Source organism: Phodopus roborovskii, unplaced genomic scaffold (genome assembly GCF_943737965.1).
Source record: "Phodopus roborovskii unplaced genomic scaffold, PHOROB, whole genome shotgun sequence".
Lineage (NCBI taxonomy): Eukaryota > Metazoa > Chordata > Mammalia > Rodentia > Cricetidae > Phodopus > Phodopus roborovskii.
The window spans coordinates 21,949,257-21,974,440 of record NW_026126563.1 but is presented as its reverse complement, the minus strand read 5'-3'; the positions used below and the strand labels follow the sequence as shown (position 1 = coordinate 21,974,440).

The 25,184-nt window shown below is 38.2% G+C and overlaps 1 protein-coding gene across 1 annotated transcript in view; it reads right to left on the bottom strand.

The window, feature by feature from the left end:
* The window catches only part of Asxl3 (ASXL transcriptional regulator 3), a 172,883-nt gene that overhangs the window by 93,071 nt on the left and 54,628 nt on the right, over positions 1-25,184 (bottom strand). The window contains exons 3-4 of the mRNA XM_051202076.1: positions 10,176-10,284; positions 8,280-8,388 (exon numbers count right to left, since the gene is read on the bottom strand). Coding sequence (XP_051058033.1) covers positions 8,280-8,388; positions 10,176-10,284 — 218 coding nt within the window. The remainder of the gene's footprint in view (positions 1-8,279; positions 8,389-10,175; positions 10,285-25,184) is intronic.

Sequence of the window (25,184 nt, the reverse complement as noted above, 5' to 3'; positions counted from 1 at the left end):
AGAAAGGAGAAAATTGTTTTAATTAAGAGCACAAAGACTCAACATAAGGAAATCCTTCTTTGCTATAAAGGTTATCAAAAACACAGAGGGAAAAACATAACAAGGCTGGACTTGCTGTTAAGAAAATGTCTCCTTTAATGGACTGGGTACAAGAGAAGTCCGAGAGAAAAGATCTTTTGAAATCTCTTTCATTCCTCATGAACTGTGAAATCCGTGGGCAGGGATGAAAGTGTGAGGAATGGGAAGGAGTGGGCAGAGGAAGTCTGACATCCCACCAGTGGTCATTTCTCGGAAGAGTATTCTCCTCCCTCTGTACTTTCTTCCATATGTAGCTAAAACAACACTATTCTCACAGACTTCAGGCCACCCAAGTGGAGCAGGTGCCTCCACTGGTTAACAAGCTGTTGACTAAAATGTAGAGATGTTGTATAAGGGATATGTTTGTTTAACCCAAGGAAACCAGGTGACCTGCTACAAACCCTGAAGGAATTTATTTCCCATGCCTCCGAAATTCTCAGGAACGGATGTCAGGTAGACAGTGGCAGCACTATCTCTTTTTCAGTGAGCCACTGGAAGCCTGCCTACAACACCCTGCATATAGCCCTCCCCCTAAAAAAGATCCCCACATATGTAGGCAAATAGCATCTTGCAAAGTATCACACTGGGGCACCACAGGCAAAAAGCAAAACAAGACCCTTAGGGTGGTTAATCTTTATTGTTAGCCTGACTCACTTAGACAAACCATGTATGGGTGAGTCTTGTAAGGGTGTCTCCATAGGTAACTAAGAAGGAACACCTGCCTTAGATGTGGGCTGGACCAGCCCATGGAATGAGATCTGGAGTGAATTGGAAAGGAAAAAGGGAGCTGGGCACCAGCATTTATCTTTGTCTTCCTGACAGTGTGGGTAATATGAACAACCACTTTGTGCCCAGTACCCCCTGCTCAATCTGTGAGCAGGACTAAATGCTCATTTTCTTATGTTGCCTTTTTAGGTATTTTGTCACAACAAGAGGAAAAGGTAACTAATGTACTGGGTAGACTCTACTTACTGGAGTCATTCCCCTGGCAACCCTGCTAACCTCTGTCCCCACCTCCTCCCAGTGTGAATATGCTCTGTAATGAGTACACACTGGGACTACTATTCTTGGGGGACCAAGCCTTCATTAGAGACTCCCTACTTTCTCCATGAAGCTCCTGGTATCTGTGTAATAGATGCATCAGTAGAGAACTTATCCATACACTAGAGCTATCTGAACGCAACTTTAGCTTTTGATATGAAAAAGACCCCTCCAATAAAAACAAATAGTGAGCTGAATAAAGTTTCATTAAGTTAACACAACTCTGCCAAGAATCACACAACCAGAAACCCACTTATAAAACTGGCTATGAAGAAGAATGAAAATTGGTCATATAAAATGCTTGAAACGGGGAAATAATTATACATACTGGGATTTAAGTTCTAAACAACATTGCATATATGTTCCTCTTTCTTTCTCCTTCCCTTCCCCTCCTTCCCTCTCTTTGTTCCTCTCTCCCTCTCCCCTCTCCTGTCCTCTCCTGTCCTCCCCTCTCCCTCTCTGTAAATGGAGACTTTAAAAATACTAATTCCTTGGCCTTAGTGTGGCTTCCTCCCTGAAGCCATTAGGGCTAATAGCAAACAGAACTCTTTTTTTTTTTTTTTTATTTCTGTAGATGAAAATTAAACATTCTCCAGTTTCCTCATTAAAAGGGAGGGGGCTGCTTGCTGTTTTTCTTAAGCCTGAAACATATTACAGCTACAAAAGGACACTTTTCTTATTAATAACACTTCTAAGTAGAGGATGAAGAGGGTAAAGGCTGTCAACTGATGATATTATTTAATATAAAATAGTAAGGATTCTGCAAGAGAGTAATGCATTGTAAACCAACTTAACATGTGAGGAAAACCATGATATACGTGTGTATTATGCTCAGAAAGCAGCTCAGACACAAACATACTCATAAATCTCTGCCTAAAATAGACCATAAAATTCATAATATTTTCTTCTTGTGACACAGATCTATACTTATACAGGCATAACTTGTCATGCCTTGTCAACACAGATATATCAACCAATTCACTTAAATCACTCTTTGATCTCCAGAGCTCAGCTTATAAAATTTGAGCCATTTACTTTCTCAAGTCTGCATGTTCGATACTTGTTCAAGTTGGAGACTGCTCAAAAGTCAAAGAGGCATGGACATAGCCATAGCTCTTTATCCCGTAAACTTCACTGTCAAAAATATACCACTTTCCCTCCACTGTGAATTGTTTCAACAGAACTTTAATAAAAGCACCTTGGCAAAGCAGTTGCCATTTTCTAATACCCTGTCCCTGCTAGTCATCTGCCTCCACGAGAAGAATTAAGGCAGGTCTTCAGTGACATGAACTCTATCTACCACAGGTGCTGGCATTATACCGGGTTGCTTGGTATAGCTTTATCCCTAAGATTTATTTTAAGTTAAGTATATGGGTATGTATCTGTTCACGTTAGGATAGGCTAGAAGAGGGTGTCAGGTCCCCTGGGTAAGGAGTCACAAGTACTGAGATGTGAACCCTAGATCAGTAGGCACTCCTAACTAGTCAGCCATCCCTCTAGCCCCGGCTATCAGTCAATGTAAGACACTTCTCCTTCCGATGCATATTTGATTCCCTCTCTGGTTGTGTAACAATTAATTTATATTAACCTTTGTTCATTTTAAATAACGCAGTGATGCCATACTGATGCTTTCAACTGTGCCAAAGGTATCTTACCTATCACTAGTTATTATTCACCAAGACACTTCCTGGCCTCTGCCCCAGAGAAGCAATAGGAGGGGTTACTGATGGAAGAAGAAGTAGTTGGTCCATCTCCCCTCCTCCTCTGCTTTTCTCTCCCTATTCTCCCACATGCACATGTGTAGGAAACCTTCTCAGGAGGACAATCAGAACACCATGTGAGGGCTCATATTGGAAGGGCAAATTACCTCTACCACTAGGTAATAACTGTTTCCAGGCAGCATAACAGAATAGTTAGAACCTGCCTTTTGGTGTCATATACACACCTGGGTTTGGGAGCAATGTGACAGTTTGTTTCCTACGAGTGTTCTTTGTGATCGAATCAAGCAACAGAACCTATAAATACCATCTGTACCAGAGGGATGCCGCGAATATCAAAGTACATGCAAGTACGTGCAATGAGGGCTGTTTGCAGAGGCTGGACATAGTCAGCTCTCAATAGATTTCACTCTCTAGGTTTTCCACGCTACTCAGGGCACTTTTGTGGATAGGAAATATGCTTGTCCTGCAAGAAGCAATTATGGTTTGCAATAAGATACAAAGGTGGGTGAGCCAAGGAGTACTCAAGGAAATAAGCTATTTACTATTCTTTCAGTGATTTCCCCAAAGTAATTTCCCTAATGCAACTTCAAAGGAGAGGCCAGGAAATCTAATTTGGGTCACATTAGCTGGATATGTGTGGGTCTGAGTTATTTGGTAAGGTACCTAATCACATGTCAAATTAGGGGAGTCTGCTTATCCATGCTTTGACTTAATTACTGGCTGAGATCTCCTTCTTGCCCTCCCCCCAACCCCCCCACACATCTTCTATCCCTGCCCAATCACTAAAATCCTTGCCTACTCCAGAATTCAGGGTGAGCCATTAGCAAAACTTCTGCAATCTCAACATTTTCCCTGAACCATTTCTGTGCTTCTTGATGGACAAATCATGGCTCTCTCCTACATATACTAGGAACCCAAGACACTCCATGTGGCAGACTTTTCTCTTTTGCACATATCATGTAACATTGGGCCTGGGAATAGGGAAAGTGACCTATGTGACCCCCACTGTTCCCTTGAACCATTATTCTTCCTTCCCTGTTCCTTAGATGCCTCCAGCACTGTATTTTATGTCATGAGAGCATATGTGTCTTATGTAACTCACACTAGGGGAGGTTTACTTTTTCATGGATCTGTCCAAGCCCAACCTGATGAACCCTAAGTTTACTGAAATTAACTACAAGGACACAGATGACTCAAAGGAAGTCAGATCCAGAGTAAGCCCTTCACATTCAGCCATTCACCTCTTCTAGAGTCACTGCTAGGCCCTTAGAGAGAGAAGGGACACCATCAGCCTTCCCGCTCTGATCCTACCAGGCTTAATTAGGTGGAAGCTACATGTGGATTATCACAGCTGTTCTACTTCAAAGTAGCCCTGCCTGTGTCCAGTCCAGGTGAAATAGGTCTGCTACAATCTCTAACTCCTACTCTTAACTATACATTCTGACCAACTCCTAGGTTACCCTCCATTTTTGGAAAATTTTAGCTCTTTCTTGGTACACTTCATCCATACTATTTCTGTCATATTTTTGGTGTCAATATTTAAGAAGATTTTTCTTAAAACCTATAATCAGGGCCTCTTTCAGTTTTTACATCTTTGTCCAAATTTTAAAGAGGTAATCTTGGTAGACCCATCCATCCAAGGCACTAGGAACAACTGGCTTAAACACTATAAAAACTATAAATCTTTCCTCCAAACACCCTCCATTCCTTCATTCCTATGTTGTATCATCAGCCACAGGTGGCAATACCTCAACAGCAGTCAAGTTTACCTGTGTACTTCTTCAATGGTCCAGAACATACTGAGAAATCACAGTAGGACTGTTGTTCTAGTACATTCAACATTGATGAAGCTTGGTAATGTGGCCTTACTGTTTCTGGATGCATGGGCAGACCTAATTATTCTTCTCCTTAGCTCTCTGAGAGTGCCTCCCCAATCTAAACTTTGGCTACTGAACTGGCATGCTTTCCATAGAAAAAGCTAAACTTCTTTGGGCCCCTTCTATATCTGTGTACTTAACCCACCTTGCCTTCTACTCAAACAGCCTGACTTTTCTACTGACTGCTTTCTATCATGTCTGTGCCCTCATCACAAACAAGCATCTTCATCAGCACAGAGTTTTCATCTTCATTAATATTCTCTCATCTTATTACGCAGGTAGCAGTACAAGCTCCCTCCTCCTAGATCCATTGGAATTTTCCTAACAACGATTCAAATATTTTTCTTCATTAAACAAGAAAAAGTAGCTATTATATTCCACTTCCTTTTTCTCCACCTAAAAAATCTTTGAGTCCTTGAAACTGTCTGTACTCCTTCCTGTATTTCCTTCCCATTCTCATGAACTGGGCACATCCAGGCTATGAGCAATGTCTCCACAGCTGCTTTTGTCCTCACAATGTGTATCGGCAAAGCATAAATCCAGTAGAAAGTTCTTCTCTTTCTCCTCCATGGTCCCCACCTCTCTTTTCCCTTCTCCCTCCCCAGCTCGAGACAAGGTTTCCATCCCAGACTGGCATCAAACATCCTGTGTAGGGAAAGATGACAATGTACTTGGTCTTGTCTGGATCAAAAGCTAAGCAGCTTTGGACTGGTTTGTGCTTATATGGGAGGCTGGTTTGTGCTTATATGGGAGGAAGTATGGTCATTTTTTAATCTCTGCCTTCTAAGAGGCACTGTTTCTGCTTCCCATACAGAAAGCATGTTCCACATTCCTTAATCTATAGCCTCATTCACCTTTCTCCTGATTCACTGCAACCTCTTAAAATTCAAGTGCTCATGAGATAATGATTCTCCTTCCTTGTGCTTTATCTTTAGTGCCCTCAACCAATTCCATGTCTACAAATGACTCCAGTCATTTAAAACACCCAGGTGTCCATTCTCTGCCCAATCATCCCCTTGCATTTTGGTGACCATTTAACACAGGAAGCTGAATGTTAAAACACAATCTCATGTTTCACACCTTAACCTGCTCAATAAACCTTCCCCAAAGCAATTATCATTTGGAAATCGAGCATTCTAGATGGGACAGGATGGAGAATCACCTCAGAGACACGTCTGTGGGTGTGTCTGTGAGGAAGTTCCTTGATGAGCTTAACTGAGGTGAGGTAAGAAAACCCAACCAAACCAATGGGTTACACTACTCCTTGTCTAGAGTGGCAGGCTGAACTAAAAGAAGCAAGAAAGCCGATCCCCAGCCTTCATCTTCCCCTTCTTCCTCACAGCAGACACAATGTGACAGCTGCTGCTGGCTCTTGCTGCCCTGAATTCCTTGCTGTGGTGAACTGTACACTCAAACTGTGAATGAAGCTAAACCATAAGCTTTTGCCAAACAACAATAAATGTAAGTGACACATAAGCTAAGGCATTAAGAATAATGAGATTCTTTGAGTAGTCACATCCAAAGTTGAGATTAACCCTTAACCCCTTCATCTTAATTCTGCATCTGTCAGCAGCTCCTACTGGATCATCCCTCAAATATATCCAAAAACTAGTTGCTGTCATCCCATCCATTCTTTCTTTGTCAGTGCTGTCATGACAAAAGCTCTCTAGCTTGGCCTCCCTACTTTTGTCCTTCTCTCTGGTTTCCTTATACATTAGTGATCTTAGGAGAATCCAACTGAGGCCATTGTCTTTCTACCTTAAAACCATGCAATGGTTCAGTATCTCATGTATAATAGTATCTGGACACCCAAAGATGCTACATAATGTGGCAGTAAGGCTTTGAAATTTACTAAAGTCCCCCTCGTGCATGTATCTCCTGATATTTCTGGAACATTCCTGGCACTCTGCTGCCTTCAGGACTTTGGAATTGCTGTCCCTCTACCCAACACTCTCAAGACCCAACCCCTGCTCCCTCACTCCATGAAGGGGTTTATTTACTCCCCAGGAGAAACTTGCTTATTCACATCCTAGTATCAGTTGTCACCACTGCATAATGTTATTTGTTTTGTAGTTGTCTGCCAAAGCAACCAATTTTCACTGAAAGCTTGCTTTTCTATTTTAGAATATTTTATTTCTTTATTAAATGAATTTAACTACATTTTACATTCCAACCAAAGTTCTTGCTTGTACCCATCCCCCCACTCCCCCATCCCTGTCCCAGCCCATCTACTCCTCCCAATAGGTCAGGGATACCATGAGGAGTTGACATAACAGGAAAATGGATGGAACTAGAAAAAGACATCCAAAGTGAGGCAATCCAGACTCAGAAAGACTAGCACAGTATGCATTCACTCATCCCTGGATATTAGGTGTAAAACACAGAATAACCAGACTATAATTTATAGCTCCAGAGAAGCTAGGTAACAAGGAGAACCCTAAGACAGACACACGGATCACCCCAGGAAGGGGAAGTAGATGAGAAGTTGGCTTTTGCTGTTTACTGCTGATAAGAACAGTACTTGGCTCACAGGCGAGCAAAATATATGGTGAAACAGAATATACCATGTACTCATACATGAAGTCAGCACAACACGAAGAAGGACTCAGGTAGCTGCTCCTCCACATTGTATGAAGACAGGAGGAGACCATACCAACCAGTTCATCTAGAATGCCAGAGTTGTGTCTCTCTGCCTGGCCAGAGGACTATGATGGCAGCAGGATGAGGACTCAGGAGAGAGAGAAGTAGAGACATCAAGTCAAATGCAGGTAGTAAAAACGTATGAAATAATGTAGCCTTTTTAGTTAAACAGAAATTGTTTCACATGTTTGTCTGCAGTTGCGCCTGGCTTCTGGGGCCTCTAAAATGGCAGAAACAATTAAAGGTGTTTACTATGCCGGGGACAAAATGAATGACTTAGGGTTATTACAGAAATGCAGTATTTCTGCAAGGTTTGTTCAATTAAGCATACTTTACTAATTCCTGAGTCCCTGGATGAGATTGTAATTCTCTAGCTTCCTCCACAGGAATAACCTGTGGCCAGCTGTGTGAGTAGTCATTTGACTGGGAACCAACACAGCAGCTTCTATGAAAAGAAAAACTAGCTTATGTTGTCTTGATTCCTTGAGAAACAAGCACACTAGCCCTAACTTACTAGAAACAAGGCAAAACCAAAAAACTAGAACCATCAGTCATAAGACACTGTCGATCTTGGTCCATCCATAGATATAAAAGCAGAAATACCAACCAGGAACCCTCTCTCACTATATGGAAAGAATATACAGATTCTGGTAACATCCAAGAAAGTTATTCAGGGCAACATACTGTTTAACAAAAATAAATAAATAAATAAATAAATAAATAAATAAATAAATAAATGGAAAGGATGTCAGTTTTCTTTGGTGCTAAGCTTTTTAATCAAAAATGATGGATAGTAAGTCTTAAGTGATAAAAATGTAGCAGAAAAACCATATCTGTAATGGTGGAGAAAGCAAGTAGTGACTTAACTCTTAAATGATACAGCTTTCAAGACAGCAAGGGTGTGCACTCTGGACCCACTCACCCCTGTTCTCCTCTCCATCAGCACTGGCCTCCGCCATCTCAGTGCCATCCACGTCTGGGTCACAGACTAGATCCAAGGCTCCATCCCCTGAGCATGATGACTCCTCCTTCTGCATTATTTTGAAAACAAAAACAACAAAGATGTATAGAGATTTATTGGCAACTGAAGAATACTGTCTTAGAATCCTGAAGCATTATCAGAGTTACATGTGATTCAGAATTGCAATATTGATTGCTTTTTTAAGGCAAAACTTACTCTTGGGATAAAAGAAGGAAAAAATTAAAGCATTGAGAAAAGACCATCACCGTGGTTGATATATCTGAACAGTCTTCAAATATCTGCACACAAGACTGCAGGGATGTCCCAGGGATTAAGAGCACTGGTTTCTCGCCCAGAGGTTCTGAGTTCAATTCCCAGCAACCGCATAATGACTCATGACCATCTATAACTGTAGTTCCATGGGATCCAATACCCTCGTTGGGTATGCATATATACAAACAAAACACCAATGTACATAAAATACATAAATATTTAATAAACATAGACACAGATACTTCCTTTTGGCATATACAATGTTCTTTCATCCTTATGTTCCTCTCAATACAAAGCAATGACGAAGGGGTGACGACTCAGAATTTTGACCAATAAATGAAATACCAGGAAGTTATGAGAAACAAAAGCAAGTCATTTTAATGAGCTGTGTAATTTTCTACAACACACAAAGTGACAAGAATGGGAGGAAATTCTACTTAGGGAAGAATTTCTTTGCCAGGTATAACGGCATTAAAAACAAAGGACATTCACGAACTTTAAGAGCAACCTATTCTATACTGAAGCAATAACTTACTTTAGTCTTAGGGAATCTACTAAAACACACTGACTTAGGTTATCCTTGTGGATTATAATTACTTTGGTAGAGCATATTCTTAAACTGTTGTCCTGAGGTATTTTCTATTCTAGATGCCACTTCCTAGTCTCAAGAACAATGAGGAGTCCACCAAATAATTAAGAATATCTCATCCAAAACTTCTTCTAATATTTTATCTATGTAGCTCATATTTTAAACGTTTTCCTTTCTTATAATTTATGTTCAGCGGTTAAACACACTGTGGTACATATAATATCATGAAATAATATTTAGCAATAAAAAAGAACAAATATCCATACTAAAGAAAAGTTTTCCTTTATTTTTTTTCTTTCTTTCCTTTTTTTTTTTTTTTTTTTTTTTTTTTTTTTTTGAGACAGGATTTCTCTGTTTAGCTCAGGCTGTCCTGGAACTCACTCTGTAGACCAGCCTGGGCTTGAACTCATAGAAATCCACCTGCCTCTGCTTGTCAAGTGCTGGGATTTAAGGAGTGTACCTCCACTGCTGAACCAACTTTTATTTTCTACCGGTATGACCTTTTTATATATCTATGTAACATGCATTCATTATTGCTTCCGAAGACCAACTGCATGAGCTTACCATTTACTACCACACTGAGTGAATCAGTGCAATTTCAAGCAGAAGGGGATTTTCTTCTTTTTACAGGAGGGTCACAAATGCAAAGTGTACCTAACTGAATACAGCGAAGTCAAGGAGTGGATGGTAACTGTGCTCACCTAAAACTCCTGGCTGTGACATGCTTCCCTAGAAATCTCACAGAATCAAGAAGTACCAAGGAAGCCACAGCTATTCACTAGCCCATGTTATGAAGTAAAACCCAGGGTTTTACTTACAGAAATTCGGCACTGTTTAGTCTTCATACAAAAGCATTCCTATGGGAACAGAAAACCTTCCTGTGCACAGAGGTCATTCATAACAATCAAACTGTGTTTGCCCTTCTATATTTAAAAATATATATCTTATTGTGATACACAATGAGAACGCACAGCATGCAAAACCAGCCAACTTACTTTGAGTGCATAGAGGCCTGACTTTCCCGGGATTTTGAAGAATGTTCCATCCCCTATTCGTGTGTTAGTGTGAAGCATGGCATTCAGACAGGCTAAGGGAGAGGTTCCACTAGAAAAAGAAAAGTGTGTGAAAAATGAGCCCAGCTGAGACACAATGGATTAAGCAAAACCATTCTGTGAGTCTGAGAAAAAAACAAAAAGCAAAACACAGCTCCTTACAAGCCTTTTACAATCCACTGCCACCTTTGAAAACATCTACAGTACAATGAAAGCCAGTCCAGTTTCCCCCAAAGTTAATCAGATTCTTCTGTTTTACAGGCTTCAGGCAAGAAGTCTCCTAAACTCAGATTATGCTTTTTATTCACAAAGTGACCAACACTGTACTTTAGAGAAACCAAAGCTCAAACTTTTATGTGGTGTTATTTTGTCAAATAACACTATGAAATGAAGCCTCAGTTTTAAAATATTACAGACAACTTGGTGGTTGCACTTGAATGAGCAAAAAAAAAAAAAAAAAAAAAAAAAAAAAAAAAAAAGTTCTCAGAGTTTGAAATCAACAAAAGAATAATAAGAAATCAGGGGAGAACTGATTTACAATTGTTAGTATTTAGGCTGCTCCTAGTACTGAATTGCTCATATGGTAAATTAAATTTTACATACTCGGCTACAGCTCCCATAGTGTCAACCTTTTCTTGGACATGTGAAGTAAGGAAATGTGTGTTGGAGCATTTTGTTCACATAACAATTACATCTGTAGTAAAGATGCTATGAAATAAATTGTTAGAGCAATATTTAAAAGAAAACAAACTACACTAAATTAGTGATTAAAATATCAGAGCACATGGGCATAAACAATTCTGCATTATATGCAAACCATTACAAAGATGTTAATAAAATGTACGCTGTGGATACATTGCAGTTTGCTTGCAAGTTAATGCCTTTGCAAGCTAGAATTTAAACGTATAAACACTGCTTTGACTTAACTATGAGTCTGTGTGCATTTTATTTTCTAGTATTCTAAAAGATCAGTAATTGGTCAAATCAGTGTGTATCAGAAGCCCCACCCTACTCCACAAGCCCCTTAAGAGTTATAAGGTTTGACTCCAAATATGAAACAAAGGAGCTTTTAAGATATGAAACTTTTAAGTTTTGAATTTTCGGGAAAACTACAAGTTTATGCTTCTAATTTTTTCTAAAAACCAAGACTATCAAATCTCTTATTTATTATGACTGCTTTCTGGTAAAATGAAAAAGACAAAATTGCTGAACTGCAGAAAATATACTATCGCAAGTCAGCATGGCTATGCATCCTAGTTCTGAAGGGTTGGGAGCATTATAATAATGTTGAGTATTCTTTATTATTTTAGGAAGCAGCTATTCTGTGCCAACATAGAAATATAATTCCATTGGGTTTGACAGGAAACAAGAGTCCTAATATAAATCTGGTCAGAAAACAATGTAGCTGTTACATTGTGACTCACGTGGGAACAGTGCTATGGCCTTATGTAACATCTCTCCTCATGAAGATCCTACAAGCTCACTGGCCTCATTTCATTATTTTCCCTCATAAAAAATGTTTGCTCATATGTAAGTGGGCCCAGCCACAGCTATAAAGAAAAATAGATTCATCTCCCCAGAACTATCTCTCTACAAATGAATTCCAGATAAATAATGCAACACATGTTATACTGAACATTGCAAAAATATGTAATTTTTATACTCTATTCTCTAGACAAAAGCACAGAAAATTCGAAGCTGAGAATGATTGTGCCAGATTTCAGGAGGTTTAAATTAGTAAAACTGTCAGAAATGCAGACTTTCCGCAGGGACCTGACAAGACGCTAACACGACAAATCACATAGAATCCAACCCATAAAAATTACACAATGTAGATCTCTAAAACCGTAACTTAATAAAATTGCCCACCTAACATGAAGCCCCACAATGATCTTCCTGTCCTTCATACTACATTCCTAATGTACATAATTGCAAGTATGTAAATTTAAAGCATTTAAGAGGAATGCGGATTTAAAGGCAGACCACTATAGTTTACATTTTCTAAGGTACACATGGTACTAGATAGCTGTTGCAGCTTAATGCTACAGTTAATATCAGCGTATATGCTAAGACTTCATCTCATTCAAATGATAAGTTCTAATGAATACAAATACATTATTAAGTTATACTGCTTACTAACTTAATAAGCTCATGATTTACCAGGGGGGAAAAATCTTAAAATACATTAATTCACAATTATAAGATAATATAGCTCAAAAAATCTAAGCAACTGTTTTAATTTCTCCAAATATTTGCAAAAAGAAGCATACAACATTCGTTTTGATTTAAAATAACATTATATTCATGTTTTGAAAAAAATATAAAATATCCTTGCAGCTCAAATCAGTCTGATTAGCCACCCAGACAAAAGGCATTAATTGCATTTTTTACCAAAAAAAGTATTAGTTTGATCTATCTCATTTAAAAATAATAAATTCATCTAATAAAAAATTCATCTAAAGATACCAATGCTTCTTAAAGGTACCAGTGAATCCAATGTAATATATACATTGTAATCCAATGTAATATAAGCAAACACACCTTCAAAATAAGCTAACCCCATCTGTACTTATGACCACTAAATCTCAGTTTCATAGTCTAGATAAATATAACCTCCTTTCCTTGAAAAACAAGTGTGTGATCTCACTTAACCATTATACAAAAAATAAATAAATAAATAAAAAGCCTTGATAGTGCAATTTTATTATTTATAATTTATATAATATATTCATACATAATATTTATATATAATTTATATTCATAAGACATAGAATATCATGCACACAACTGTGTCTATGAAAGAGGGTCCTTAGACATTTCTGTGAAGTTAATACAGTAAAGATTTATCCTGTCTGTCAGCATTGAATGCATGACATCTGAAAGGGAACATGCATTGTGAGTGGAATCATAAAGCATCAATGTTTTAAAAATATCATCTCAGGAATTTTAGGAGTTACTTACTTTCTAACAGGGGGTTCGAGGAACGGTGACATCCATTTGTAAAAGGGAAACAAAGGACAAAGAAGAGGGGAAAAAAAGTTAGTTTTCTCATATAAAGAACAGTTTACTTCACCATGTCAACAAACAAGACATTGTTCAAGAATGGGACTATGATCTTGGATTTGGCTGCCTTTGGTGGGAGTGGGAATGGGAAGAAGGACATTAGGCTATAGGGTGCCTGGGACTCCCTCTCTAGCACTAGATGTTTCCATTTGGCTGACAATGCACATGCATTTCCATATGGAAAATAGAAGACAAATAAATAAGTAGGGTATTTGACCCATTCCTCTTTTTTATAGATCCTGTAATTGTGCTGGTTCCTATACACCTGCCAGGGTAGACCTATGCTATGTGGTCGCTTTTCCCCATGGACTTGTAGGATTGTGAAACCCTTCTGGTTTGTTTCATTTCCCACAACCCCTGAAGCAGAACAGGGATGGAATCTGGAGGCAGGGAGCAGGCATAATTTAAACTGTCTAGACATCAAAGAACCCCCAGAGACACTTTGCAGAGCCCCGGTGCTAGGTGAAATGCAGAAAAACCATTTCTTTCTATCATCAAATTGCTGGTGGAACATATAAAATTTACTAACAATGAATGCTCAGTGCAAAGAATGGACAGCTTGTCTGCTTAAGTAATGTTAAAAACCAGAAAACATGCTGGGAAATGTGATTGAAAGAATATTCACGATCTGATAAAGACTATCTCAATCAGAGGGGGCCATTCTTTCACATTTAAAGCTAGTGTTTCAGAAGAATATTTAAGTCCCACCGATCTTAAACTATTTTAATTTTGTTAATGTGGTTTTTGGTAAAATATTAGACCCTGTTTCTGGTAAATGTTTTTAAAATATCATTTTCAAATGTATGAAAAATTAATGCTATGTGACATGAGTCTAAAAACTCAACCCATTCAATAAGCAATTATCAGGAACCCTTATTAGAGAGAAAATATGCTAAGTGCTATTAATATAAATAATTATGTGCTCACTCTCCTTTCAGAGAGGAATTAATAATAGCTTCTTGCAAATATTTCCATGGTAAGCTTTGAGAAAATATATTCACTTCATAAGGAACACTTTTAAGAATAAATTCTGTTGAGATCTGTTGACAGAAGTCAGAGGATGCTCTAACTTGGTGAAAACTAAACTGCTCATGCTCAGAAAGTGTACACTTAACTTTGTTACATTTTACATATTATGTTCTGAAATATTAAAGAATGAATAATGTATCCTTGGTTACTTGGCTATTTTTACATTTACTAGGCATAGACCTGCCAATGGAGAAGAATTAGCCACATTACCAATGAATGAGGTGCCTCCTAGGCACACTGAGTAACAGTGTATTTTGACTGATAAATCAGTAACTTAGATGACTGAAACACACTTGTTGCTGTGAAATATTACTGCATGTAGGAAATGAAATATTATGAAAACTAGATACCTGTGAATACATTATGTAAATAATCTATGCACGTAAGCTATCTAGGAAATGAAAGATAAGTAACCCCATCGCAGATTGCGCATCTCACAGGACTGCAATAACTCTAACATTTTATTTTTGAGAATATCATCTTCATGATTTGTGGAGAGAAGTCTCTAGTGAGTTCAATAAAGTCTGAGAGGTGGGGAATAACAAGATTGGATTCCAGAAAAATATAAAATAAATAGGAACCAAACTGACTCAAATAGGAAATGGCTCAAAGAAAGACATTTTGTAAATTTATATGTGAACATATCTACATCATACTTTTACAGTGCTAGCTATGAAGCCCAGGAATCTATAAGTATTCTACCACTGAGTTACATCCATAACCATTCCATGACTTTCAATATTTATGTCTCTAAGGGAAAGTTACAAGTGAAACCTGAATTTTCCTTTATCAAGTGATGCCACCAAAACAAAGGGCTAATTTTCAAATAGCATGCTCAATTGTATTTCAACTTCATGTGTACATTTCAAGAGAATATTTCAGATTTAAAAACTTAACTCTGACTGCCCTGACTTACAGAGAAAGATAGCTTCTTAGAATATTTGGTATTCTTAGATAACTAAAGCTAGAACTTTCTCTGCTTTATAAAGGCTATCAAGTCACTGCCTTGATCCATAGAAATCCATAGAGACACTTACTATAGTATGGAAGGACAAAAGTTCACATACTATTTTAACTTAGTATCTATCAGCAAGTAATCTTCTAAATCTATTCTAAATATAAACAAGGGATATAATCTATATTATATAAATTTTCAAAGACTGTCAAACAGAAGTAAAAGTCGTCCCTTTCAATTACAGACACCCTTAGGCTGTATACCACATGTGCCAACTGATACCAGCAACTGTCCCATACAACTATGCATGAGGTGCACTGGCCTGATAATTGGACTAGTAAGGAAGTAGTAAAATTTAAGTAAGACTCTGGACTTCTGAGATAGTTTCAGTATAACTGAGGCTGGACTTTTCACTAAACATATCACATGAAATTGGTTCATCTATCTAGGTCCTTCAAATACAAAATGTGAAAAGCAGAAGTTACTATATCCTAGAGGATTGCTCTGAGATTGAACTAAAGCATAGAGAGAATGGAGGTCTAAGTTTGGTACACTGCAGGGATTCAAGGAATATCTCAGCTATTAATACATGCCCTACCATTACTATTCAAAGTAAGCAATAGCTTGGTGTACTGGGAAGACATTGTCATTTCAGAATTCATGTGAAAACTTGGCCAGATACAATTTTACTTTTGTTCTAATTTTATTTTTATCACATAGTAAAAATTAAGTGGACACAGGCACATGGGGACACTTGAAGAAGGGTCTGCTGTATGTAGTACAGAAAATAAGTGAGGAGCAAAGGGGCCAAGAGCAGGCTGGGGAAACCCACAGAGACAGGTGACCTGAGCAAGGGGGAGCTCATGGACCCCAGCAGGACAGCTGGGGAACCAGTATAGGACTGAACCAAGCAACCTGAATGTGAGAATCAGTTAGGAGGCCTGAGCAGTCTCTGTGTTCTCTTGCAGTGGAACCAGCAATTATTGCTAGTGCACTAATGGACTTTCGGAGCCCACGGGGGAGAATCTCCTGGCCTAAATACACAGGGTAGGGGCTAGGCCCTGCCCCATATGAAGTGATAGACATTGACGACCCCCCATGGAAGGTCTCTCTCTCCCTGGGGAGTAGATGTGGGGGATAGGTGGGGATTTGGGAGAGAGAGGGAACTAGGATTGATATGTAAAAATAGATTGTTTCTCATTTAAATAAAAAAAGAAGAAGAAAGGAAAAGAGAAAAGTGAGGAGAAAGATAGCAATGGGTATCTATTATGGCAGTCTTTTATTCAGAGTAACTAAAGTATGCCTAGGCTTTTGCAACCTCCATATTCCTTTCAGTCACCAAAGAGTGTCAGCGTAATTCTCAGGTCTAAAGCTGTGACTTGGGCCCAAAGACTAAGAAAGACATCCAGTAACAAGCAAGTACTACACCAAATTCTAACTTCATTCCCAAACCCGTGCTCTGCATTGTCATTCAATTCATAGAATTGCCCCTTCTCCTAAATACTAGATGAAGGTAGTCCATCTTCACCTAATACTACATAGGCTACATAGGCTAACCACTTCCTGAGAGTTGATTTCAGATGTTATAAAGAAAGGGGCTGCAAGAGGTAATGGTTGCTTGTCTACAGGTAATGCTAGTATGAAAATTAAGGAAGAAAGAGCTTACGGAAAACACACTAGAGACATCAGAGCAGTAATTGAGATGCCTCTGTAGAACTAGATCATTAAGGGAAAAAAATTCTACTCATTGAACAAACATTTACGCAAAACCTATATAAGTCAAGATAATCCTCAAATAAATTTGCACTCTGACAGTGCTTTGCACATAATAGAAATGTATGCTGAGCTGAGATGAATTTTCAGAGTACATATGAAAGGACAGGGGACTCAAGAGAAAGGTAGCCTTGAGGCATGTTTCAAAGCAGAGTAAAATCATTTGGAATTTAAATACTGGCTTTAGCATATTCCAAGGGGATGACTGCCATCAATCCAAATGTAGCAATAGCAAATCCTTGGTCACTTAGTACCATTCCCCACTTATGACAAACCAAGAAACCCATTTTCAAAAACTGGCCTTCCAAAAATAAAATATTAAATTTCATATACCAGTAAGCAGACATTAAACCCAGCATGGTAGATTAGTGTCATGCTAAACTGTAAGCACATATTGTACTCCACCCATAGCTGACCATCCTCTCACACCATCAAAGAAATGGTTACAACAGCAACAGTCCCACATCCCACCTATGAGATGTTATTCAAAGAGATGATGATTCAAAAGTTCCACAAAATGACTTTACAGAACACAACATTTTATGTTTCCACCTCCACATTCACCAAATATTCCAGCAACACATATCAAAATGATAGAAAACACATTTTAACTTTGTTTCTTATCCATATACTAAGAGAGTACTTCAAAACACAGCTATGAGAGGTGTGTCCTATTGTGCTATTGCAAACGTTTTCACCTGACAATCCTATCTATATTTACATGGTTGGAGTCGCTAGGAAAATATTTAAGCGCATTCACTCCCAGAGAGCTTTCATTTGCCACACAAATCTATTTTTAAAGATTTTTAGTTTAGTTTTTTTCCCTGCAAGTGTGTATATGTCCTACATGTGTGCCTGGTGCCTGTGGAGACCAGAGAGGGATGTCAGATCCATCAGAACTAGATTTTTGGATAGTTGTGAAGCTTCATGTTGGTGCTGGGAACCAAATCCGGTCCCCTGCAAGGACAGCAAGTGCTCTTAACTACTGAGAAATCTCCCCAACCCTTAGACATCTATTTTGTCACATAAACTTGATATAATGCAGATTTTACAAATCAAAAGTTATGGCCAAGAACTTCAGGCAGCACTAAAAAATGTACCAATGCGAAATTGAGAATGACATGTTTTCAGAATTGCATTAGCAGGACACACACTGGACAAGGAAAACACCTTTCTCCTGTTCACTGTCAGCTCCCACTCGCCACTCCGAAGTACCTTAGATTATTGTTTCCTGTACAAACCCTCATGAAAGCTTATCTTAGATTCACATTCTTTACTTTCAAACATTATTTTTTCAATTTAAATTTGAAACAAGCTTGTTTTACAAGTCACTCTCCCTCCCATCCTCCCTTGTTCCCTTCACCAACCCCCAGCCCATCTCCTTTCTGCTCCCCAGGGAGGGTGAGGCCTTACATGGGGACTTTTAAAGACTGTCACATCATTTGGAGCCCTCACCCCATGTGTCTAGGCTGAGAGAGTATCCCTCTATGTGGGTTGGGCTCCCAAAGTCCATTTGTATACTAGGGGTAAATACTGATCCACTACCAGAAGCCCCATAGGCTTCCCAGTCCTCCCAACTAACACCACATTCAGGGAATCTTGTTCAGTCCTATGTTGGCTTCCCAGCTATCAGACTGGGGTCCATGAGCTCCCCCTTGTTCAGGTCAGCAGTTTCTGTGGGTTTCTCCAGCCTGGTCTTGGCCCCTTTGTTCATCACTCCTCCTTCTCTGTAACTGGATTCCAGGAGTTAGGCTCAGTGTTTAGCTGTGGGTATCTGCTTCTGTTTTCATCAGCTACTGGATGAAGGCTCTAGGATGGCATACTTTCAAACATTCTAATTCACTGTATCCTTTACTCACAAGAGAAACATTCATTGTCTCCAAATGTCCTCCCTGATTTCTATACCTCCTGTTTCAATTTGTCCTACATACTTGGCCAAGCAATTCTGCTTCCTTAAAACAAATGTATCATGTCTCCTCCAGCTATAGCAATCAGGGCCTGTTTCTGTTAACTAATGACTTTCCCTTTTCTATCAAAGGAAATAGAGAGTGCGCTGACAATCAAGTCATATAGTCCACTTGGCACCCATCTCAACTTCACATGCTCCAACTCTCAGACTCTGCTCAGGAGCTTGCCATGCTTCCAGGCCTCTCAGTGCTCTGCTCTGGCCCATGGGAAGCCATCTGGCTGGAATTACCACTCTCACCAACAGTGCTTCATTCTTGCATTCAAAATATGAATTCTAAAGGAGATTTTAACTACTACTCACATGGTGACAACTTTGTGCTTCAAGGAAATTCCCCTTCCTCTGGGACAGTTTCAACACTTTTTTTTTCTCATGTTTTCTTAAAAAGCTGTTTACACAGCTTACATTCCCACCCTGATCATTTCCAACTAGTTTGAAAACTCCATAGGGACAAAAACACATTGTCAATTCATCTTTATGCTGTCTGATCGGAAACCTCAATGTACTCTGAAGGTGTTTACTACTCTAATGCTGTTGCAATCACAGAAAGGAAGACACAGAAACCTTGCATGGATATCACCAATACTCCTTTTCTAAATAGCTAGTATTAGGTCATCCAACTTTCTACACACCAAGCAGTATAGGGTAGAAATATTATCCTCTATGCTCGTACGCACAGCAGCCCTTTCTTTTAGGCTCTCTCTTCCTTAATAATGTGATTCCGGTATAACAGTCAAGGAAACGATTCTGGTTTCCCCTCCAGAAACAATAGTGGATGAAACTATCTCTGTGGTCATAGTGGATAGGAGTTCTGAATACTTTTTGATATTCATATATAAATGCAGAAGCATCATACATAATTTTCAGTTGGAATAATAGCTATGAAAACATAAAAAACAATTCACTCGCATATACCTAGCCTCCCCAAGGATAGCCTGTTGAGAGTAAAGCCAGGTAGAGTAAAGTGAAACCAATCATGGAAAAAGAAGAGAGAAGGAAATGAAGTACCTGGAACACCTTGCATCAAGTATTAAAGATGAACCCAAGTTAAATAAAGCAAAAATGCTCTGCTAACTCTTACCTAACTGATGGAAAACTGAGACAAAATTATATTAATTCATCCAAGCCATGATTTCCCATTTGTCACATGCTGAGTTTAATACAGGTGTAAGATTTTAAAAGTTATCTTATTACATTTAATTATTTATTCTCTGTGTGTGTGTTGTGTTTGTGTGTGTGTTGTCTGTTTGTGTGTGTATGTGTGTGTGAATGTGTGCCATTAAAAGTTTTTGTGTAAACATTTCCAGTGTGTAGGATGGTTTGCTTTCTATTTCCTTGACCTCAGAAGTGCTTCACGTGTATATTACCCCCACTAGAAGCCTGACTGCATCCTTTCTAATGAGCAGCGGAAGCATGTTTAACTGCTGTCCTAATGCATCTCCCCACATAGACTCAACTAGCTTGAGAATTGTGAGCATACAATGTAAATATGAGTTTGTAACTGCTTTTCTTCCATCACACCATGTAATTGGACTTATTAGATGGTAGACGATTTGTTTCGGTGATTTTCCCTCCCCTGGAATTACCTGATTAAACCAATCATGAAATTTAAAAACAGAAACAAAAACAAAAACAAAACCCATGTGGAATTTACAGGATAACTGTTGATAGTTAGGTTTTTCTTCCACATGAGTTGTGAGAACTAAACTCAGGTCATCAGGATTAGATGCCAGTACCTTTGACCACTGAGCCACTTCCCTAGCCCAACAATAGGCTAGTTTTACTGCTCCCCTATCACATTTACAGTTAAGGTTTTAAGTCAATCTGTAATCGTTACACTACTAGCTTTTCAAAGTGTATTTCAATTGGGTACTTGTCTGCATGTTTGTCTCATGTCAATGTTCTTTGTTAGTAAAAAGCACTATGGCTTTACCTATCCATCATGATATTCCCCACCCACTGCAAGCACTGCAGCTTAACCTAGGCTGACAGTGTTAGCTTCTGGCTAGTCTGACACCACTGTCCCTGCTGCCTTTCTGACTCTATTAAGCACTCTCTGTGTTCTCCACACAGGCTGGGCCAGCCTGACTACTCAGAAGACATTTGGGGATGGTTGATAGGCTACCAGCTTACAATTTACAGAGAAGGATACATTTGGAAGCCTAGCAATTCCCATAATTGGGCAAGCCTATCCAGACATGGGGAGTGCAATTATTCTTCTGAGAATATAAGCTGATATAGCCCAATTAGGAAAAACATTTGGCAATAGCTAGTGAAAAGAAGCTGCATGTTCTGTAGATCAATAATTCTATGTTTTGGTTTAAACTCTAGGAAGCAAAATCACATTTTACTCGCGACAAGAAAAATTATAAATGATCTAAATAATTGCTAGGATATAACTATGAATATAGATAAATGTATAGGTTGCTTCTGAGGAGAAAGAGAAGGAGTTCAAAGAGAAGTCGACTTTTTCTGTTGGAATTTCTTTGAAATAAATCTGACAGATATGACAGCATGTCCATAGGTTAATCACAAGTCAGACTTTTCTTTAGCAAATAAGAATTCTACTTGTTTTCAGTTTTTTCAAAATAGAAAATAGACTGACTTACTAATAGTTTTCACATATTTGCCTATAATTATGTCACATTTTCCCTCTGGATTTTATTTTTAATGATTATTTTAGATGAGGAAGTATGTATTTGTTACCATGGGAAGTAAAAAGGCACCCTCACCCCCTCAAAATTCCATCCACATGCTGCATCAGGAGTAGTGTCGACCTTATTATTTTATTAACATCCATACATTCAATACTACAGACTGGGCAAATCTTTTAGCTACTGTGTAATGATAGGCTTTTATTTTTACTGTGACTGGGAGATTTTCCAGTAAAAAAAAAAATGTTTTATTTTTGGCTTTTAATAAGTGATAGAATCTTAGATGGCTTTTAAAAAAAATCTCACAGAGACATGCTGTGTAACAATTTAAGTGTTTATTATAGAACACTTAAACAGTGAAGTAATATAGAAACATTTATTTTGCTTGTCATTTTAATGGTTCATACAGTGAAATCATAGAGATAGCATAGACTTATTATTGTATAGCTATCTTTCAGAAACAAATTTCCAAACTTGAGTTGTTAATTCAAGGGGTCCATTAAAAATGTTGAAAGATACCTTCTAACAAAAGTACCTAATCAATGATGGATAGCATCAATCTTTATGTCTGTGCTAAGCCCCCCAATAAAAGTGTGGGAGTAAAGAGGTTGTTCCAAATAAAGGTAAAAACCTAAAGGAGAACCAAATGGACAGGACAGAATACCCCATGAAGCTGTTTATTAGGTGTCATTTCTAAAGCAGTACATTTGAGAGATCAGAGTCCACAAAGAATCAAGTACCATGTAACGGTGCATGATGTTTGGCATAATCTTTTATTCCTTGCTTTATTTTTGAGATTATAACTTAATTATATCATTTCCCCCTTCCCTTTGCTTCCTCCAAATGTTCCCATATGCCCCTCCTTGTTCTCTCTCAAATTCATGGTCTCTTGTTTCATAATTGTTATAAACATATACATATATATATATCTAAACATATAAACTTTCAGTCTGTATGTTACTTCTATGTATGTTTTCAAGGCTAACCATTTGGAACTGAATAAGCAATTGGTGTGCTCTTCCCCAGGGAAGATTATTTCTCCTACTTTCAGCAACCCATTGTTGTCTGTAGATTTTACATAGGGTTGAGGCCTCCAGGGCTTTTCCTCCACCTACAATAGCACTGTCTGTTGCTGACCCTGTTCACCTCCTCTTTAGATAGTCATGTTGCTGAGACTTCATGAGAGTAGCTTCTACAATTGGAAGAGACACAACCTCCCTGTTCCTCTGGCTCTTACAATGCTTCCGTGCCCTCTTCTGCAATGTTCCCTGAGCCCCAGGTGCAGGAGTTATTTTGTGATGTAACTGCAGGCACTGAGCTCTGCATTTTGATTACTTGCTGTGGAGCATACACTTTGGTGGTAACCACAAGACTCTCTAGTTGGACTTAAGACTCATTCAACATGAAGAAAATCAGACCTAGTACAGGACTAATGAAGATGTGGTATAATCTTTTCATTTTGCTTCATTCAAAACAGGGTTTGTCTGTGCAGACCTGACTGTCATGGAGCTTGCTTTACAGATCACGGTAGGCTTGAATTCAGCGATCCACCTGCCTCTGCCTCCCAAGTGCTTGGATTAAAGGCTTGTGCCACTGTGCCCAGTTGACATGGTATACTCTCTTACAAATCACAGCAAAAAGCCTATTGTTCCTGCAGGACACAACAGTGTGTCTGCAAGGATTTTTAATGTCTGTCAGCATGAGGAGAGGTTTCAATTTCCAGGAAAACCTAGAAGAATATAGATCAGTGGCAAGAGATGGCAAGAACTTCACCAGCATGGCCATGGTAGAAATGTGTTAGGGCAGAGATGTGAGGGATGACTCAAGAAACCTGTTATGGACAGAGAGAGCATTTAAAGAGGGCATGGTACAGTACTTATCAATCAAGTGTGAGGCCCTGGGTTCTATCTCCTACAAAAGGTAAGTGAAAAGGGATGTCAGATAAGTATTGGGGGTGGGATTTATGACTGTTTTGGGGACTACAGTTAAGCTGCAGTATAATTAATTAAAGAGGACAACACAGAAGGGAACGGGTTGGAAGAATAGGAAATTTATTTCTGGACTTTTAAGGTATACAAAGTACATATATACACATCAGAGTGGATGTTGGGATTGGAGATGCATGCTGGGACCATCAACATACAGAAGACATTTAGGATGCTGACACCTGGGAAATGTCAGACAGAGGGGAAAGGAGCAAAATTACTCACTTTAATTCTATTCCCAACTTCAAAAACAACTTAAAATATTCCTGACATCAAAGAGAGGGGGAAATGTTATAAAGATTTCATTATAATATTATTAGCTATATCCTAATATAAGCATATGATCATTTTAGAAGCCGGAATAACTCTCAATTTGCTAGTACAAATAACGGATGAATAGGAAGTAACCTAGAAGATCTTGCCAGCAAGATCTTAATATAATTTTCTTCTTGAAAATAACATAAGAACATAACTAATATTTGCCAATGGATGAAAGAGAAAAATCACTCCAGATCACAACACCTCAAATATTTTCAACTTTGCATTTTGTAAACTTTTTTTCTAGCTTATTTTGTTTTATCCTGATTAAAAGTTATAATTTACCTAAGTAACATACAAGAATATTTCATATTTCAAGAGAGTTAGAGGAAAACAGAAGGGACATTTCTAGATAGAGATAATAATAGGAAATAAAAAAATAAAGAAGGAAAACAAAATAAATAAATAAATAAACAAAAGAATATTTCATATTTATAACATACTCTCATACTACTACAAATGCACCAAAACTAAAATGCTAAAATGTTGATTGGTTAAATATTCTATTTTCTTTCTTCATTCAGTGGTCTTCAACCCTTCTGTACTTTAGAATTTTAGGGGAATTTTTTAAATACCAATGTCAGGGCTCTATACCTATTAAACAATGCCAACAACAAAATGTCAGCAAGGCCCAAGCATTACCATTTTCTATTGTTTTTTTTTTAAGTGACCTTTTTGGATATCTAATTTTATGCACAATTGAAATACATAATGATAGGAATCTATCTCCCAATCTTTATTTTTTGTTATAACTAATCATACATGCTTAGGATATGTCTGTAGAGATGAAACAATTGACTCATAGGATATGGGTTTATAAAGAACTCTGAAAAATACCAAGAGGATTTAAAAAAGAGTTGCTTTGGTTCACACTTTCAATAGTAACAAATGAATGTGTAGAAGTATTGTGTGGAGATAAATCAAAGCACACAGGTTGATGAATTAGAGAAACTGGTAAACAGAAAAGTCACCAAAGACAGGTATATCTTTTGTTTAATCATTGTTAGTAAGACTGAATGCTAACTCGCATACTTGTTTATTTCTTTGTTTCATACATTAGCACACCCCTGTGTATGTGCCTGGACCATGAAGCTTCAAGGCCATTATGTTTTTCCTTATTATTTTAATAATGTCTTCTAAGACATTTAACATATTCACTAAAACATCTTCCTTTTGAGTTAATTGTCATTTGCTCTTACTCCTCATGCG